Source organism: Lupinus angustifolius, chromosome LG12 (assembly GCF_001865875.1).
Source record: "Lupinus angustifolius cultivar Tanjil chromosome LG12, LupAngTanjil_v1.0, whole genome shotgun sequence".
Classification (NCBI taxonomy): domain Eukaryota; kingdom Viridiplantae; phylum Streptophyta; class Magnoliopsida; order Fabales; family Fabaceae; genus Lupinus; species Lupinus angustifolius.
Genome location: NC_032020.1, coordinates 6,457,625 through 6,477,442, shown reverse-complemented (window position 1 = coordinate 6,477,442; position 19,818 = coordinate 6,457,625). Strand labels below are relative to the sequence as shown.

General features: G+C 29.7%; 2 protein-coding genes across 5 annotated transcripts; both read right to left on the bottom strand.

The window, feature by feature from the left end:
• Positions 7,061–7,770, bottom strand: LOC109361664 (DNA polymerase delta subunit 4-like). Its single transcript, XM_019607182.1, has 2 exons — positions 7,576–7,770; positions 7,061–7,478 (listed from the first exon to the last, which is right to left on the bottom strand). The coding sequence occupies exons 1-2, from the start codon at positions 7,718–7,720 to the stop codon at positions 7,285–7,287; spliced, it is 339 nt and encodes a 112-aa protein (XP_019462727.1). The 5' UTR covers positions 7,721–7,770; the 3' UTR covers positions 7,061–7,284.
• LOC109362972 (polygalacturonase inhibitor 2-like) lies at positions 8,368–18,927 on the bottom strand. Of its 4 annotated transcripts, XM_019609089.1 has the most exons (3): positions 18,638–18,911; positions 10,954–11,458; positions 8,368–8,830 (listed from the first exon to the last, which is right to left on the bottom strand). In XM_019609089.1, exons 1-3 carry the CDS (start codon positions 18,831–18,833, stop codon positions 8,509–8,511), a joined length of 1,023 nt encoding a protein of 340 aa, XP_019464634.1. In that variant the 5' UTR covers positions 18,834–18,911; the 3' UTR covers positions 8,368–8,508. The 4 variants fall into 4 exon arrangements, with proteins under 4 accessions (XP_019464634.1, XP_019464636.1, XP_019464633.1 ...); XM_019609091.1 differs by lacking the exons at positions 10,954–11,458; positions 18,638–18,911 and adding an exon at positions 18,133–18,463; XM_019609088.1 differs by lacking the exon at positions 18,638–18,911 and having other exon boundaries at positions 10,954–11,723.

The following is a 19,818-nucleotide window of genomic DNA, read 5'->3' as shown; positions in this document are numbered from 1 at the left end:
AGTGAAAATGGCTTGGCCGGTGAACGAGAAAAACGAACCAGAATCAAAAGGGAACACTTCTTCATCCATATTTTCTTCTCCTCCTCCTATGTCCCTTATAGCCCTAGTTGCTATAGTAGTTTTGTTGTTATGGGTTTCTTCATATTCAAACTACAAGTCATACATGCAAATAACCTCTACCAACTTCAACTTCTACCTCATGATTTTGCCTCTTGTTTTATTCCTAATTGCTCAATATGGACGTCTCTTTTTTCCAGCATCAAGTGAGAAACATGTCCATGGTGCAGAAGGGTCTTTATTAACTTGGGCATGGGGTGCCACGGTTCTGATGCTTTTGGTTTTGGTGGTTTTGGTATCCTACTATAGGCTTCAACTTAGCTTTGTCTTTGCTATAGTATCTTTATATGTGTATCTCTTATCAACATAAGGGTAATATATATATGTGTGTGTCTTTTACTTCTTTTATCTTTTGTTTATCCAATTTTATCTGTTTTTAATAGGTTCTAAAGTGATAGGTTGTATCAATAATGAAGTGGATTTTTCTTGTGAATAATTTGAGTGTTAAAGGTTATATGATATCTAACTTAAATATTATATTCTGTTGTAAATTGTATTTTGATTATTGGTGACGCTTTATTACCTCATTATTCCTTGTTAGCTCATTAACGGACAACATGTGGTGTTTGAATTTGTTGTCACATAATTTTCATTAGTATAAATTAGGATTTAAGGTTATAAATCCTATCTTGTTTAAATAGAGAAGTGGTGTTATGTTAACCGATTAAAAATACAACATCAATGTCGCAAACGAATATAGAATAAGGGTTGTTGAATTTATAAGTACTTGTTAGATACTAGCTTTTCAATTAAAAATTATTATTTTAAGTTTTGATTCAAAGAATTTGTTTGTTTGTTTGATGAAACAAGTAAATCAAAATTATAGTGATAAAGAGAGTTGAAATTGAACTTCGCAACTATATGCACACACCTGATTCTTAAGGCAAAATCACTAAGCAATGATTATTCATACAATGAACTCAAAATTAATAAAAGCTAATGTTTTACTCAAATTAGCAACTTATGCAAGAAAGACTTATGTCTAGTGACTTTGATACATAAAAATAAGTAATATGACTTACAAAATCATGCCCCTATGTCTAGTGATGCAAACATGTAAGTTGAGTAAAAATGCAACACCTCAATTGTGTTAGCTGTCATTGTCTTGGTCCATACTGTATAGGAATCGTCTGTCTCAAAAAAACTCTCTCCATATGTCCCTATCTAATGGTATTTCACCAAATAATATAATATTAGTCTATGTTTTTATAATTTCTTTTTTCCTAATTATATAACACATTTTGATAGGTTTGAGACATCAATGGGGCAAGGAAATCTCATCCGGTCTATATTAGATCTATGTCTAGTAACTATAATAGAAAAATTTAGTTTTAAGAACCTTCAATCATATCTCTATGTCTAGTAACACATGCTATTCAATTTGAGAATTATAAAATCACAATATTAGTTCTATGTCTAGATACTTAAAAGTGAAGTGCGTGAAATGACAAATAATACAAGATTATGTCTAGTAAATGTACTACTTGTTGAGTTATGCAAGTTCAGAATAATGCAAGTAAGAGACTAAGCAAATTATTCAATAATAGCTACTGCTACATTCAAAACTTCATAAATTAATGGCGAATTAGTATGAAGACATCAAACTCATGCTACATTCAATCCCAATGAGGATTTTAGCTACTCATGTTTACAAGGTTTAAGTAGGATAGGAATAAAACACAACTCATGGGGTGGTAGAACCACACACAAATAAATGTAAATTATCTCCTCTAATACTAACTAGCGGTGCTTGTGGTCCATTTGGATCGTTTTTAGGTATAAAAAATGATATGATCCAAATATGTAATTAACATGCGGTCCAGTCCGGTTTGGTCTGTTTATATTAAGATGTCCGATACAATTCGGTCCAAATATTATATGCGGTTTCAATTCAGTTTTGATCGGTTTTTTTATAAAATAATGAAATTGCACTTACATTCAAAACTCATAAAATGACTAAATATTAAGCATAAAACAACAATAAAAATAGTGTTTAACAATATTAAAATGTATGCAACAATAGTATAAGTAAACAACATCATAAAATAGTAATAAACAATAAGACAATATTAATAAAAGCAAAAAATGGTAACAACGATAACAAGACATTAATAATAATAAGACAACAAAACAACAAGAGATCAACAATAACAATATGAGCACCTGCAATGTAATTTTAACATTTAGAATATTTCACAGATGATTAATAACAATAATACTTTCACAAAATAACAAATAAAATAACACTTGAATCCTCTTCATTTGGTTGTGGGATTGATTTAAGTTCTAAAAAATGGATAAAATATTATCAATAACATTTAAAACATAGCAATAAATATATTATATATGTATATATGTAATAGAATATAACAAATAAAATATGTGTACAATTTTGGCATTGAGACTTAAGATTAAGTTTGGAAGACACTTAAAAATATTATACATTTAAACTTTACATATTATTCTGGTCCAGTCTAGATTGGTCTGGATCGAAGAGGTGAAACTAAAATCCGAACCGGACCAATCGGTCTTCAAAAAATAAGTCCAACACGATTCAAACACATTTGGCTTTTGTAGTTTCGATCTATTTTAGATCGGTTTTCAGTTCTATTTTTTGAGCGGTCTGGATTTGAACACCCTTAATACTAACATCTCGATTCCATGACTGAAATGAGTTGAGTTACCTTAGAAACTCGGAAAAAGAAGTATTACAAATCAATATTACAAAGTTTGTATCAAATTATACGAGTTGGAAGTCCTTAAATAATGTTATGCTATTGTCCTATGCGCTCAACGCATCTCCAGTTGGCTTATGGTGACCTTCCAACGCATCCACTTACAAATCAATATTACACAAGTTAGTAGCTCAGTGCAGACAGAATAATCGTGAAATGCTGATTTTCGCTATTGTATGCGCTCATCACAGAAACCTAAACCTGAGCTTAGCGCAACGAGTCTTGTTCATTTTGACAATCCAACTGTTCACATTGAAGACCCATCAGTTAGGAATAATATATCAAAAATTTCAGCTCGATCCAACAATAAACGAATGATTATCATGAATTTACTTCGGCATGTCATAGCTGAATTCTTGTTTTTTGTTTGGAACTTCTCTTTTTCAATTATTCTTCCGGATTAAACGTACAAAACACTCTTTTAGGTGACATTTGATCATTTAAACAAGTTCTAATCACATATAAATATAATTTTATTCATTTGAGTTAATTAAGTAGTTAAAGTATTGTAAAGAAAATGTATAAAATATGATCAACTTAGTATGTTAATTTTGTAATTAGTTTTAGAAATCGGATGAAATTTACCTAATGTGAAAAACATTTGCCAATTGGTTGGGATATTTGACCAATGTGGAAAGTGTCTTAAAAAAGACAACATATTTGGGAAGTTTACATATCAAAACTTTCTACATTGATTTCCACTCTGGTAGATGCACAAAGTTATCTTTAACATTAGAGAAAGAAGTTATAATAGACCTTGTCCATTTTAGCTTGAATTTTCTATGGTCTCCACCTCATCAGATTTGCAACTCATCAGTGTCATTGTTGATGTTGTGATTATCCTTGTGATGCCACCATTGCCATCACTAGGCTAGTACTCACCACCATCAATCATATTTTTCCTCTTGTTTTTAAGATTATGCCTTATTCTAGATTCCTTTGATGTATTCGCTTGTGTATTTGTTTCTTGTATTTGCTTTAATATTGCACAAATTAATTCGTTATGGACAATTTAATTTATACAACCTTAATGTTTAAACCTTTCAACATCTTCAGTCTACATCAAAAAGATGCATAGTCTAGATTATCCTTGATAATCTTGATAACATTAATTGTAGACTTCAACCCTACTATTTCTTTTATTTTGTATTAAATACCAAGACTATGAACTATTAATATTGCCTACCTCTTGATTGATGATGATATTCTCTAGGATTCCATATGATGTTTTACATACATCCTCTCCTGAGCAATTATTCAAAAAGCTATAACATTTAAGGGAACTTGTATTTACTTAGTTTCCTTCAACCTCTCATGATTTTCTACATACATTCTATTAGAGCCCTCTTTGATGAGAGTAATCATACTTGAGCTTTTGACCCTCTTTTGTGTCTTTTTGGAATTTCTCATGGTCTTGTTCTTTATTTGAGAGCAATAATATTTGAGTGTTTGATCCCTTTTTATTGTACTAGGCTATGAAGCACGGATACTGATACGTGTGTCGGGTACGATACGTATCTGATACGGCGATACACATTTTTTCCAAAATACAGGATACGATACGTTCAGGGATACGCGTATAAAATAATAAAAACACATAAAATATGATAAAATTAAAAGTGTAAATCAAAATATCTAAAATAAAAAATATAATGAAAATTTAAAATCGTTGTCCTCCTTACCAAATCTATCTTATCATATTTTAATGAAAATGATATGCTAAAATCATTGCTCTCCATAACAAATATATTTCATCATATTTTAATGAAAACGAATCTATCTTATCTTGTTTTATTAGAAATGAATCTATTTTATCCTGTTTTATTGGAAACAAATCTATCTTATCCGGTTTTATTGGAAATGAATTTATATATCCTATATTTTACTGAAAACGAATTCATATATCGCTATATTTTATTGAAAACGAATCGGATACGTGTCTTAATATTATTTTTTTAATTTTTGGATACTCTATGGATACGTATCCTTCATGAATCTGAGCGTATCCGTGTCGGATACGTGTCGGACACCAGCACGTGAGGATGTTTGACAAATCCGTGCTTCATAGGTAATAGGAATTTCTCGTCACACTACTTTTCTTCATTTGAGAAAAACTCATTGTCCCACAAATTATCAATTCTAAAAACTCATGACATCTTTAATTCTTTCCTAAAACTCATATCATTCTTCGATCCTCTTTGTGATTCTAGATTAGGCATGAAGTGAAGCTATGGCGAAATGTATCTATTTATTAATCAACTCAACCGATTATTGATATTCATTTTGATCAATGACGCATTTAATGGATCGTAACCTCTGGCCAACCATATTAATAGTACTGGTGGCTTTCAAGATTGGTTGAAAGCAACTTTACAATTTTTTTAACAATTAGGAAATCACACTTTCAAAATTGTGTAAATAAAATAATTAATGCTGGAAATTCACATTCCAAATAGGTTTTAAAAATAACATTTAGTTTAGACTTCCGCATTGGATGACCATCCCATGCAAAAAGTCCCTTTTACCCACGTCTCCCATATCGGCATTGCTGACACAAAATTTCAGTTTTAAAAAAGAATGAATTTAGCTCAACCTTGCTCCATGAGAGTCACACATGATATGGACAAATCTAATATTATGATATAGTTGAATACCAATACTTTGCATGAACTTTTTTATTATTATGGAAAAGTAGGATACAGATAAAGAAATAAAACATGGATGCTTTGAGGAATATACATAAGAGAAAAAAATATATTACATAATTAAAAATTTGGATGAAAAGTTGGAAAAAGACAATTAATATAATTTATTAATGCGTAATATAATTAAAAAAATTAAAGCAATAAATTAGATATTAAATTAGAATTGGTAATAATGGTATGTTAATGGCAGTTTGTTTTAAAGTACATAATAACACTCAAAAATTCATCTATAATCTAAGTTAGTAATGAGTTTTTTAAGGAGTATTATTATGAGAGAGTAGGAGTAGATATACTCAAACCAGATTACAGAGTAATGCTGAGTATGCCAGCCCATGAAACAAACTTTTGAAAACCAATTAACTCTATTGTAAAGAGTCTGCCAGCACATAATCACAGCCCAGCCCATAGAAGATTTTTCATCCAAGTGCATGTGTACATATTAGCAAGTCCAAAAAATCATGAAACTAAATAATCAAATCATAATAAACACACCACTTGTAAGTTGTAACCAAAAAAATGTTGAACAAGAAAAAACCCCACTTCACGATGTAAAACTTACTTTCTTATCAAACATATAGCAATAACCTTGATCAGATCTATTATTAATCCTTTTACACAAATTTCTAAGAAAACCCCTTTTGATTAAATCTTATTATTAATCTAATTTTTTTTGGGCTTGTAAATAATCAAAAGCCTTGATTAGAAGCAAATATTTGAGAAGAATCTTGAAACCATAATACTGCAGCACCCAAACTTGCATATTTCTTCTCAGTATTTGTTGATCAATTTCATCTTCAGTTCAAACCTTTACTTCATCAATCAGCCTACTCATCCCAGACTGAAACAATCATATAGGCCATAAACCACCCTCAGTTAGAGCTATGAACCCCACAACCTAGTGTACAACAAAGCTAAACTAATTTCACAGAGGATTGAGAATACAAAGAACAAGAAGAAACAGAGGTTGCTTGTTAGTTTTAATAGATTTGGACCTGTGGGTTGTGTTGTCATTATTCATGTTTAATCATCTTTAACTTTTCAAAAAATGTAATACAAATGAATGATAATTGATGTATTGACTGTGTATAAATCTTTACACTGACATTAATAGTAATTGTTGATTAGCCATATGGTGGTGAATTCCTTCAGGTATTTATATTGTAGAGTTACTTAATCTTGAACATGAAATACAGATGTTGTAATGAGATGTGAAGAATAGAGGATATTAGTGAGTAACGATTATTTTGGTGAATGCCTAAAAGGGCAAGAGCATATTCCTTAACTATATTCACACATTTTTGTAATAAGTTGAAACATAAGTAATTATCTCATTCACTCAACAAACAATTGTATTCACTCATAGTTATACCGAAAAGTTTGGACTTTGGCACAACCACTTTATTTTCCCATAAGGCATACTACAAGCCGAGTTAAAAGGTAAATTATTACATATCTCATTTAATTTCAAATCATTACTAATTTCTCCTGTTATAAAACATGAAGTTGTCCAAAATATAATTCAGATCAATTATTGTTTGTCCAAATATATCATTACCGCATAGAAATGCAATTTAATATAAACCAAGATTTCATAGCAAGTTGAACCAAGAACAATAATACATTAAACCATAGAAACAAGAACAACACAGGTAAACAGAGAAAACAGAGATTATTACATACAATGTTTCATTGTTGATTTGATTTCATACAAGACTTGGCATCATATTCTAAATGCAACCATCCCACAGAGACTGAGATTGAACTTTTTCATTTTCCAAGATCTTCTTGATTTCAATGGGAGGGTTCAAACCCAATTTCTGAGCACGATCCAAACGTTCCTTCCTACTCATTCCAACACAAGGACCGTAAGCCATGTTCATGTCGAATTGACGAAGCATAGTCTCGTTTTCGTTGTATTCATCTAAATCAATTTGAAAAACAAATGGATTAAATGAAAATTATTAAAAATTGAAATAAATGTAAAATAAAACCCTAGATTTGAAGAAGGTGGAGGTTACCGCCGTGAGCGGCGGTGGAAGGTGATAGCATCACATCGTGGATGGGTTGTTTGTTGGAGGATTTGGAAGATTTGTTGGCGGTGTTGGTGATGGTGTTTTTCTTCTGTCTATAGAAACCCTTCATGTTGCTTGAAACTGACGACATTCTCTCTCCCTATCTTCTTTCTAATTTTTGAATTTTGAAACTGTCTAAATGTGTTCAAGATTCTACTTTATATAAAGCCTCCACGGTTGTTTTTCTAATTAAATTTTATTTTTTGGGTAATATATATAATATACATTTTTAATATAAATATTTATGAACAGGCGATATATTATCTATTATTTCTTTTTATTACTTATAAAAACTATTACATTATTGATTCATTTTTTTCATTATTTATCTCATTAGTTTATTAAAAAAGTTGAAATCAACCTTTTTATATTCATTTTCTAGGATCCATCTTCCATTTAGACCAGGCAAAACTGGGTTTAATTGTTTCATTTTATTTTATTCTTCCACTTCAATGTATCTATGTTGCTGGCTGATTATTTATTTTTAACTAATTCTCTCATTAATTCACCAACGTTATCCACTTATTATCTTTACTATACATTTCATCATCATATGTAAGGAGTTTTCTGTTGTTTTAATTAAAAAAGTTAAAATATTTTTTATTTAGTGTCATTAGTTTGGATCAACATATCCTAATCTATTATAAATATGTACGTGAACATTTGTCTCCTGAAAAAAGCTCAACACTTTCAAGTAAGTCCAATGTGGAACCTTCACAGAACCAAGAGTTGAAATTCTGAAATCAAAAGCATTAAGGATTTGTTGATTAATTATATTATGCGCAGTAAAACAAACATGTTGGACTTAGGACAAACACATTATTCATTATACTTTATATTTCAAAGTGTGAACCATACAACTAGAGATGAAGACCCCAGCTAAGTCTTGCAACTAGGAAGTGGAGAGCCACACAAGCACTTATTATGTTGATATGCATACACATCAAACCTTTGCAAGTTCCCACCCTGTGGAATCTCTCCACACAAATTATTATAACTCACATTCAACTTATGCAAATATTTCAATGCCGTCAATCCCTTAGGTAACTCTCCATATATGTCATTGTTCCTTATATCTAAGGTGTTCAAATTACTTGACAACCCAACTTTTCCAAGATCAAAAGCCAACTTATTTTTTGCGAGAATGATCTTCTGTGTATTTTTCCCTGACCCAAACAACACTGATGCATCACCCTCAAGCCTGTCATTGAAAAATATAATAAATACATGAAATTACTTTTAATTCAACTAGATAAACAATGTGTTTCATGTTACTTTGTCATTGTTAGTAGTATGAAATTAAAAGGATACAAAACATGATATATAAATTAGAAATGAAGTTAATAAAAAAAAAATATGTATCATTGGTGACAAATTTCCCATGTCATATATTCCCAAACAACTTAATTAAAAACATTTTCAACAAACATAAAGAGAGCGTGTAGATAAATTGCCATGGGTAGGTTACTCTATTGATCATATAACTAATGGTTCTGAGATGTGGAGGATGATACAGTTTGCTGTTGTGTGGTCTATATGGATTATGTGAAATGATGTCATATTTTCTAATAAGCCAATGAGTTTTATGCACATAATGGATCTCATTCAAGTCTGATCTTGGTCTTTGTTTCAATCAAAAGTAATTCCAACTTCCTTACTTTTTGCTAATTGGTGTAATGACCCAATTGCTTGAATTTCTATATCGTCTAAAAAGATCAATTTATGATCTTTCTCATTGTGTTAGCACCCTTTGTACTTCTTTAATACATTTTCACTTAACAAAAGTTACTTACTCAAACTAAATGTCTCTAATCTAATAAAAATTATCTAATTCAAATCTTTGAAAATATAATTGTGTTAAATAAAGTACTTACCTCTCTTGTTATCCTAAACGACTAAAATTGGCATTAGTCCACTCTTATGGTATTTAGATATAGTTTAAACCAAAAGCTGCATATTAAAAAAGCATTTTTTAACTAATTTAAAATTCAGCTTATTTTTCATAGAATGTCTCATTGATTTGTCTAAACAAGCTAAAAAAATTAGGAATATCATGGGGAAACTTTGCAAAAACTTATTTGGCTTTGAAACAACATCTTGTAAAAATAACTATTACTTTCTTAAAAAAATATTTTTAGCTTATTTCAATAATAATCAAATCATATTCTTATGAAAATTAAAAAAAAATTATTTTTAACTATTTAAATTTTTTTATTAATGAGTTCTTAAATTTTAATTAACTGATTACTTAAGGGTGAAAACAGGTCAGACCGCCTATCAAGGGCCTATTACCTGGCCTATAATAGGCTAAGCCAGACCAGACTTTTTTCATTAATAGGTCAGGCTCAGGCTTTAAGCCACCTAAAAGGCCTATTAAGCCTAACAGGCCGGCCTATTTAGTTATATTGTATATGAAGGTTGAATTTATACTATTTTAATATAAATAATATTATTATAAAAATGTATACAAAAATATAATTTAATTATTAGAATTAGATGAGCCTAACTAAAAGTGGCCTATAAGCTCATTTAAATGTAGACATAGTAGTCTATTTCATGACCATATAGTATAATAGGCCTTTAAACAGGCTAACAGGTCAGGCCAGACTTTTAAATAGATCATGCTCAGGCTTTGAATTTTATTTTAAACAGGCTAACAGGTCAGGCTCAGACTCCTATATGATATATAGGCTGAGTCTGTTTAAGGCAAAGTCTGGCCTGGCCTGTTTCCACCCGTTTACTCAAATACACTTTATTTTTATAAGTTATTCTCATAAACTTTAATAAGTTATCTATCCGAATTCTCAAATGTTTCCTCCGTTTATACTAACATAGAATTTTAAAATTAAATAAAGTTTATATAAATTAATATTAAATAAATAGACTGATTTAGTAGACCTAGTAATATGTTTTTCCAAAATAAAGTCCAAACGATAATCTATTTAATTGAACAAACTGGACTGAACTTCTTTAAAAACAAATTGGTATCTTTACGGGTAGAAACACCATAATACCACTGTGAGGTGATGATTCCAGAGCTCAAATTGCTTACTCCATAGGTTTGAAAAGTAATTTACTATCATTATGAGTCATGAAACATCAACCATTTTTTTGGTCAAACTAGGCTTAATTTATTTAAATAGAGTAAGCTTTAGTTGATGAGCCGTATAGTACATTCCCACCTCATAGAACATATAAGAACTCTATTAATAAATAAATTAACGGGCACTAATTTATGAATTCATGAAATTCCTTGTAATAAAAAAGCAGTGGTGTTCTATTCAAACTCAAAATAGACTAATTAATAATTAATAAGACTAATACCTATTGCTTGACAAGTCCACGAACGCCAAGTTAAGCTTTGCCAACGTCGTTGGAATGTTCCCAGAAAGTTGGTTTCGCTGAAGGGTGATTGACGTGAAGAGGTTCGAGAAGCTTCCATATGATTCTGGAATCGGACCAGTAAGGAAATTATCATTAAACGTGATCCCAACAAGATTTGGAAGTAGAGAAAGTGAACTAGGCAATTCACCAGAGAGCTTATTGTAAGAGAAGTCAATAGTAACCAGGGTTTGAATTTGCGACATAAATTCAGGGATCGAACCCGAGACATTAGTATGGGATATATATAAATAACGTAGTTTGGTGAGGTTTACAATAGCCAGTGGAATAGGGCCCACTAGATTAAGGATGTTATTAATATCGAGGATTGCAAGAAAAGGGAGGTTTCCTAGGGATGGAGGGATAGGATAAAGTTTGGGGAGGTTGAGGTTGGAGAGGCTAAGGTCGTTAATTCGGTAGGTTTTGGTGTCGGTGTCACATGAGACACCTTGCCATGTAGTGTTGCAACAATCGGTAGATGGGTCCCATGAGGCGAGTTGAGTTGGGTTACCAAGTTGGTTCTTGATTTGGAGAAGGACTTGTTTGTCTTGTGGGTTGCATAATTGTGAGAGTGAAGGAATGGGAAGTGATGAGAGAGAAAGGGTTAGGATTAAGAGGAAAGTGATTAATAAAGTTGTTGTCATTGTTTGCTATGAACTTGAATGATATTGTAGTGAGAAAAGAGAGGGATGGGGTTGGTGTTTTATACAGGGAATTCGCACTGGGTTTGAATTTCTTGACATCTTATCTCGTCTATAAACAATTTACTTTTGCAGTGTATATGTAGTGGTGGGGTCTTTAATAGAGTTATAATTCATTAAGCAATTCACAAAATCTACTTTTAAATTAAGTTATATATCAAAAGTATATGAATTTCTTTATCGTATCATCTATCATTCATATTTAATCTTCATTTCATTAATTCTTATAAAAAATGTAATTCAAAATGAAAGATGAATTTACATTCAAAGTGTAGATATATTAGAAATGGGTGGAGCTTACTAACACGCATGCAACAATTAATCTATTCAAAATTTCAAATTCTTATTCATGTAGATTATTTTATAGTAGTTGTAACTGATTTTCTCTCATTTATTATCCCAATGTTCCCGTCTTTAACTTATAGTCCAATGTGTTTTCTATTTTTAATTTTAGGATATGACATTTTTATTAATTAAAGTTATGAAAGTAATTTAGTTTTAATATTTGAATTTCATTTTATTAAACTTCTGTTGTTTTAAAATTACTTGGTTTAAACTGACTAATGTAAATAATATCAATATTAATCGAATGATAAAATAAGAATACTCAAGAATATATATTTTCGAAATACTAGATTTTTTAAAATTAGTAATATGAAATTGAATGTTAAAATGAGAATAGTGTAATGATGATATGTGAGAATATGAACTACATGAAGTTGAGTCTTCAAAGCTCAAGGATGATGTAACTCTAATGTGTCAGAATATTTTGAATGAGTCTCATTCCCTGGGTTTTAATATGTAAGCAAAATTTGAGTATTTCAATCTTACCGGCAAAAGATAAGGAACATATAATATTGTGTCATAAATATTAACTTTTTTACTTTTTTATTTATTTTTAATATGTAGCTCATTCTCTAATGGTAGTACAAGTTTGTAAATGTCAAGTCAAAGAGGAACAAATGTTCAACTTTTATGTAAGAAATATCAATTAGGGTAATTTAAAGATTGTATATCTTTTGACCCCCTTTAAACAATTGAATGATTTCAGGACAAGGTGGTATGAAAATTATATATTTTCCTGTAAATCCTCCTACACTATAAGAAAGATAACACGTATCTTAAAATGATATTTTATTTATTAATAATTTGTTTATGAATATGACTATTGCAATTCTGGCAGCAGCTCACATTTATAAGACCACCTAGTTGCGTATTGAATATTGATTGGTCTAAGAGAGCCTAAATATCTTTTATTTGTATAAAACGGTGGGAGGAACAAAGTTATGGATGTCCTCAAGTTATTTATAATTATCATCCAATATTTTTATGAGTGGAAATTATGTACCACTAGATAACTTTTACTACATAGTTGTTATTCAATAAATATACCGAACAAAGCTCACATTTGGATAAGTAAGTTCTAAATTTTATTCTTGGGGTAGTGTAACTTGCATGCTATTCAAAAGATAACGGTGGGTGCACACGGATCTTAATTATGAAAACTTCAACTATGGCATTAAATTAAATGTAGTTGAAACAGTCATGACGAATGGAATTAAAGTATTTTATCTTGTGTCTACTTCTTTTTTCTTCATTCCATACAAGCCAAGAGCCAATAATGAATTGGATAAAGCCTTTTTTTGGTACATAATGAATTGGATAAAGCCTGATCTGATATTTAACTACCCCATTTGTGTTTTGGAGGGGAAAATCACTTTGTTTACTTTTTGAGGAAATTTTGTGGTTATTTATTTTTCTATCATTTTTAAAGCCTAATACGTGATTAATTACTTTTTAGCAATAGGAAAATAAACGGATATTAAAGAGGAGAACAAAAATATCATTTTCATTATTCTCATTATTGTGAAGAAAGATAAAATAATAGTGGATCAAAGTGAGAATAATAATAATACTGAAATTTTATTTTTTTGAGAAATAATCTGTAGTTTAAAATTAGTGATATGGAATTGAATATTAAAATGAGAATAACATAATGATGCTTTGTATGAGTCTTATGATATGAGTGAGTTTGGTAGAAAATATGAAAAATTTGAAATTCAATAGAATAATAATAAGAGAAAAAGATGTATGGACGGATAGTGTATGAGTTTTATACACTTTATTGTATTATCACCATTGATTTTTTATTATTGTTGACTTTTCAAAAAAGGTAATCCAAATGAACGATAAATGATGAAGTATATGTGTATAAATCTTTACACTGTCAGTGTATACATTTTATTATACTCCAATAATAATGTGATGTAGATCTTTATGATTCAGGTGGGTGGTTATGGGTGTCCTTTCAAGCTATTCGAAAGAGAGCATGTGTATTGTGTACATAGATCCAATGATGTAGAAATTGGGATATACTGAACGTCTCGACTAGAAAATCGGCAAATTCAGACCATTAATTGTTACCACATGATTGTTGTACTAGTTAAGCAACAAAGTCGATGTACCAACCGAATTGTGATTGAATCAGTCCAAGGTTTCAAGCCTTTCATATCTTCCAGAATCTTCTTCTTCCAACAATCACGTCTTCTTCCAACTGACACATCTCCTTCCAGCTGGCACGTCTGTTTCCAGATGGATCTTGTGGTTCTGCTGAGTCTACTGATATTGTGAGTAACTTCTTGGTTGAGAGTAAATTTATGTTGGAAGAAGGAAAAATATGAATGAAGGTGACGATGGAATGAAGATGATAGATCCTAATTTGAAAGAACAATATCAATGAAGGAAGAATATATTGCTTGAAATAAGATTTTCATTTTGAATTTTAGTTCATAACATTTGAATTGATTTTGGTTAAAATTGAAAATAAAGATGAGGAAAGGTAATAGGTAATGAGAAACACTCATCGACTATATTTAAATATTACTTTCATTTTCAGAAACCATAACTGTTATTCCTGAATATTTTAATAAATATGTTTGTCCGAAATTTGAAAATTAGTGGAAATAACTTCAAGGTTTTGTTTAGTTGATGATGTATATTTCTTATAATATACTCAAAAATTCCTAAAATACTTTTATCATAGAAAAGTTAGTAGAATGACATTTTAGGTGGTGAGAAAAACTTGGTTGAGGAGAACAATGGCGGATCTTGCTCAAAAGTTTAGAGGGGCAATAATATTTAATTATAATTTATGATATATGATTAACAAAAAAAATAAATATATATATAATTGTTTCAAAGTTTCAAAAGATCATATTAGTTCTAGAGTAAATATTCATTTCAGCCGCTCAATGTTTTTCGACCTTACTAGTTTAGTCCTTTAAAAAATTAAGAATTCAAAATTGTCATAAAAATTTCAAATGTATGTCAAATTTGTCATTTTTAGCATGTTTTACAACAAATAGAGACTAATTTGACCCTAAAATTGACTAATTTGACCCTCATTTGAAATTTTGGGGATAATTTTAGGTTTCTCAATTTTTGAAGAACTAGACTGGTAAGGTCGAAAAATATGAGGAACTGAAATAAATATTTGCTCTTAATTCTAAATAACATTTATTTACAACTAAAGATGTTAAAGAAAATATACATTCATTTAAAATGTCACTTTTCTAACTTTTAAAGACTTAAATTCATCGATTATTGAATCATGTGTAAAAGTTTTAGTTATTTCATTTTTCCATATAAATAGTCACATTACCAATAAGAAATTCATCTTGATTAATTATAAATAACATTAATTTACAACCGAAGATGTTAAAAAAATATACATTCATTAAATGCCATTTTTTGGACTTTTAAAGACTTAAACTCATCGATTACTAAGTCATGTGTAAAAGTTTCAGTTATTTTATTTTTCCATTAAATCGCCATATTACTAATAAGAAATTCATCTTGATTAATGATTGAATGAGTATATAGTATAACAAAAATTCAGAATATACCATTAATGTCTATAACTGCACCTCAATATAGAGTAACGATACTATAATTTTAAATTATCAATTGAAGAAATAAGAATATTACATCAAGAAACTATTGGTGAAAATAACTTACAAACACTATATGAATTCATGAGTGATGAGGAGAATCATTTAACAATTTTTTTTGGTAATAAAAATACATTCAAAAACACACTCTCAAAGGTGTAATTATAATTTTTTTTTTACAATTGCTACATGCCTACAATATTGTATGACTTTGTATTACAACGTAAATAGAATAATCAAATTATTTGTGAAACATGTGTGTTATCCAAATTGATAAATTGGGTTTTAATTTAAACACTCATAGAATAAAATAAATATTTTAATAAATTATGTAAAGTAAGTATATTAAAACAATTTACCAAAAAGAATATTAATTTTTTTTTTCAAAATTCAGGAAGGCAGTTGCCCCCACCTGCCCCTAAAGAGATCCGCATCTGAGGACAACCCCAATACATTATATTTAGATATACTTAATTGTAGATCGACAAATAATTAAATTATGGATCGCAGTCCATAGTCGGATTTTTTCTTCCCCTTTCTCTCTCTCAACAAACACATTATTCATTATTCATTATATTTCAAAGTATAACCCTTATAACTAGAGACGAGGACCCTAGCTAGGTCTTGCAGCTAGTAAGTGGAGAGCCACACAAACACTTATTATGTTGATATGAATACACATCAAACCTTTGCAAGTTCCCACCTTGAGGAATCTCACCACACAAATTATTATAACTCACATTTAATTTATGCAAATATTTCAATGTCGTCAACCCTTGAGGTAGCTTTCCATAGATGTAATTGTTCCTTAAATCTAAGGTATTCAAATTACTCGACAATCCTACTTTTCCAAGATCAAAAACCAACTTATTTTTTGCTAGGATTATCTTCTGCGTATTCTTCTCTGATCCAAAAAATACTGATGCATCACCCTCAAACCTGTCATTGAAAAATATAATTAATATAGATGATAAATAATAAATACATATAACTTTTAGTTTAACTAGATAAACAATGTATTTCATGTTACTTGTCATTATTCTTAGTATAAAAATTGATAATTATTTATTGCTCATAAGTATTTAATTAAAAAACTACAAACATGTTATATAAATTGGTGTCATGTTCTAATTTTCGGTTGAGCATCAGATGCACGACTACTTTGGAGTCGCTACTATATTTTGCTGTTAAAATGTGAAAAACTGTTCTTAATGAGAATTTATTTTGTTGTTTAGATAAAATGGTTTTTGAATAAGAATTTTGAGATCAATAGTCGATTACAAATTAAGGAAGGTGTCCGCACCCCGCCTTTCCATACTAGATGATATCCTCATTAATCACGTAAACCTTATTATACCCTTAAATTAAAAAATAATTTGATAGAACAAAATATATTTTTGTTGTTATTAAAATGAGAAAATATTTTTTATTTTTGTTGTGTATAAGAATATAAGATGTTGCTATTAAGTCCCTACAAGTATAGGGAATCAAGACAACTAGTTCTAATTTGATTAAACTTTTAAGAATTATTTCAATTGATTAGAAATGAATTAATAGATGAATAGTTAATATTCGTCGCTTATCCTCTTGCTATTTCGATAGATAGGAGACACAATACTAATGACTACAACGTTTCTCGGCTCAGAATAGAAAGAAAGATACGACATTAGTGATAACCTTGTATCGAATTTCCATTAAAATGATTGCAACATCTTCATTTATTAAATGACATAATTTTTAAAAAGAGAAAATTAATAAATGAAGACTCTACATTGATTACTTGCACTCTTCTCACTTCAATAAATAATTGAGACCATACAAACGAGCATGAGTATTTCTTAGCTCAAAGTGGAAAATGAGATATCACAAAAGTCGTAATTTCACTATTAAATTCTTAAAATAACTTTCTTGTAAGATGTTTAAAAAAGTTTTTAAATTTTAAAGAATTCATTTTGATTAAATTTTGCAAACAAGTAAAGTACATTAGTGATAAGTATTTTTATCCTCTTCAAAGGACATAAATTTTATATCCACAATAGTATCATATTCTCTATCCCAAACTAATTAGGTATTGTCACATAAATAAAATAAAACTTTTAAAAATAAAAATAATATATTTATATCATTTTTTGAAATATAATTGGTCTATGATAGAAAATGTACATCTTCAATGACAAGTGATCTCTATCTCTCAATCTCAATGTTATTATTATAGAATGTATAGTTTAGAATTCTCGTTCATTAATTATTGTTTTTTATAGAAAGAAACAATCGTCCCTTTTTAAAAGAAATTAAAAGTCACACAAAAGTACAGAAAGGGAAAAGACTTTTATTGTAAAAAATGAGTTGGATATTAGATACTCGAAAGTCCAAAACTAAAAAAAATGAGAAGTATAATTTTATTGATTTTTAAATTTTTTTATTAAAAATTAACTTCAAACTCAAAATAGACTAATTAATAAGACTAATACCTATTGCTCGACAAATCCACGAACGACAAGTTCAGCTTCGCTAGGGTCGCTGGAATATTCCCGGAAAGTTGGTTCCGCTTGAGGGTGATAGAGGTGAAGAGGTTCGAGAAGCTTCCATAAGACTCTGGAATCGGACCACTAAGAAAATTATCATTAAACGATATCCCATCAAGGTTTGGAAGTAGAGAAAGCGAACCCGGCAACTCACCAGAGAGTTTGTTGTAAGAGAAATCAATAGTAACAAGGGTTTGAATTCGCGACATAAATTCAGGGATCGAACTTGAGATGTTAGTGTGAGATATATAAAGGTAATTAAGTTTAGTGAGGTTTGTAATAGCCAGAGGTATGGGCCCTACTAGATTAGGGATATTTCTAATATCGAGGATTTCGAGGAAAGGGAGGTTTCCTATGGATGGAGGGATAGGACAAAGTTTGGGGAGGTTGAGGTTAGAGAGACTAAGAATGTTAATTCGATAGGTTTCCCTGTATCCGTCACATGAGACACCTTGCCATGTGGTGTTACAACAATCTGTTGATGGGTCCCATGAGGCGAGTTGAGTTGGGTTGCCAAGTTGGTTCTTGATCTGGAGAAGGGCTTGCTTGTCTTGTGGGTTGCATAATTGTGAGAGTGAAGGAATGGGAAGTGATGAGAGAGAAAGGGTTAGGATTAAGAGGAAAATGATTAATGAAGTTGTTGTCATTGTTTGCTGTGAGTTCTATATTGGGGTGAGAAAAGAGAGGGATGGTGTTGGTGTTTTATTCAGGGAATTCACAATGGGTTTGAATTTTTTGACATCTTTCCTCAATCGATAGACAATTTGCTTTTGAAATGTATATGTAGTGGTGGGGTCTTTAGTATCAATGTCATTTAGTAAGAAGTCGGCAAAATCTGCTTTGACTAAACTAATAGGTGGAGCTAACTAACACTCATGCAAAAATTAATGTCTACTCAAACACATGTTCCAATTATTATTCATTCAGATTATTTTATAGTGGTTGTAACGTGATTTTCTCTCATTTATTACTCCAATATTCCCGTCGGCAACATATAGTCCAATATGTATTAAAAAAATTCTAGGATATGTCATTTTTATTTGTTTGATAACCAAAAATTTATTTTAGTTTTAACATTTTAATTTCTTTTTATTAAACTTTTGTTTGAAATATGAAATTAGTAATGTGAAATTGAATGTTAAAATGAGAATTGTGTAATGATTATATAACCCTAATGTATAAGAATTTTATAGACGAGCCTTATCGCAGAATATAAGTAGAGATTATTTTATTGTTAGTATAAATATTTATATATATTTATTAAATTATCCACTATTTGTTTAGATTATTTTAGATTCAATGATGATTAAATATAAATAATGGATGATATACTTATAATGTATACATACATATTTTTCTCTATTTTTTTATGAGTGGAAATTATGTATCATTAGTTAACCTTTATTACATAGTTCATTATCAACAAGACGTTAGTTTAGTAGTGCAAAAACAACTAGATATCCAAAAAGATCATATTATTAAAAATTGGATACCTTTGAGCAACACTTATTAGAATAGACACCTCAAAAGAAATTAGTTTCTTATCTATAAAATAAAATAATACCTTTGATAATACAATTTTTTTTAAAAGATGATAAGCACATTATCCAGATTTGGGTAAGATCCAAATTT

Coding starts and splice junctions, on each gene's coding strand:
- LOC109361664 (XM_019607182.1), bottom strand. CDS start 7,720: ATGTCGTCAGTTTCAAGCAACATGAAGGGTTTCTATAGACAGAAGAAA. Junction 7,479..7,575: donor TTCCACCGCCGCTCACGGCG/GTAACCTCCACC, acceptor AAATTGATTTAG/ATGAATACAACGAAAACGAG.
- LOC109362972 (XM_019609090.1), bottom strand. CDS start 18,833: ATGACAACAACTTCATTAATCATTTTCCTCTTAATCCTAACCCTTTCT. Junction 16,601..18,132: donor GTGGATTTGTCGAGCAATAG/GTATTAGTCTTA, acceptor TTTCAATGACAG/GTTTGAGGGTGATGCATCAG.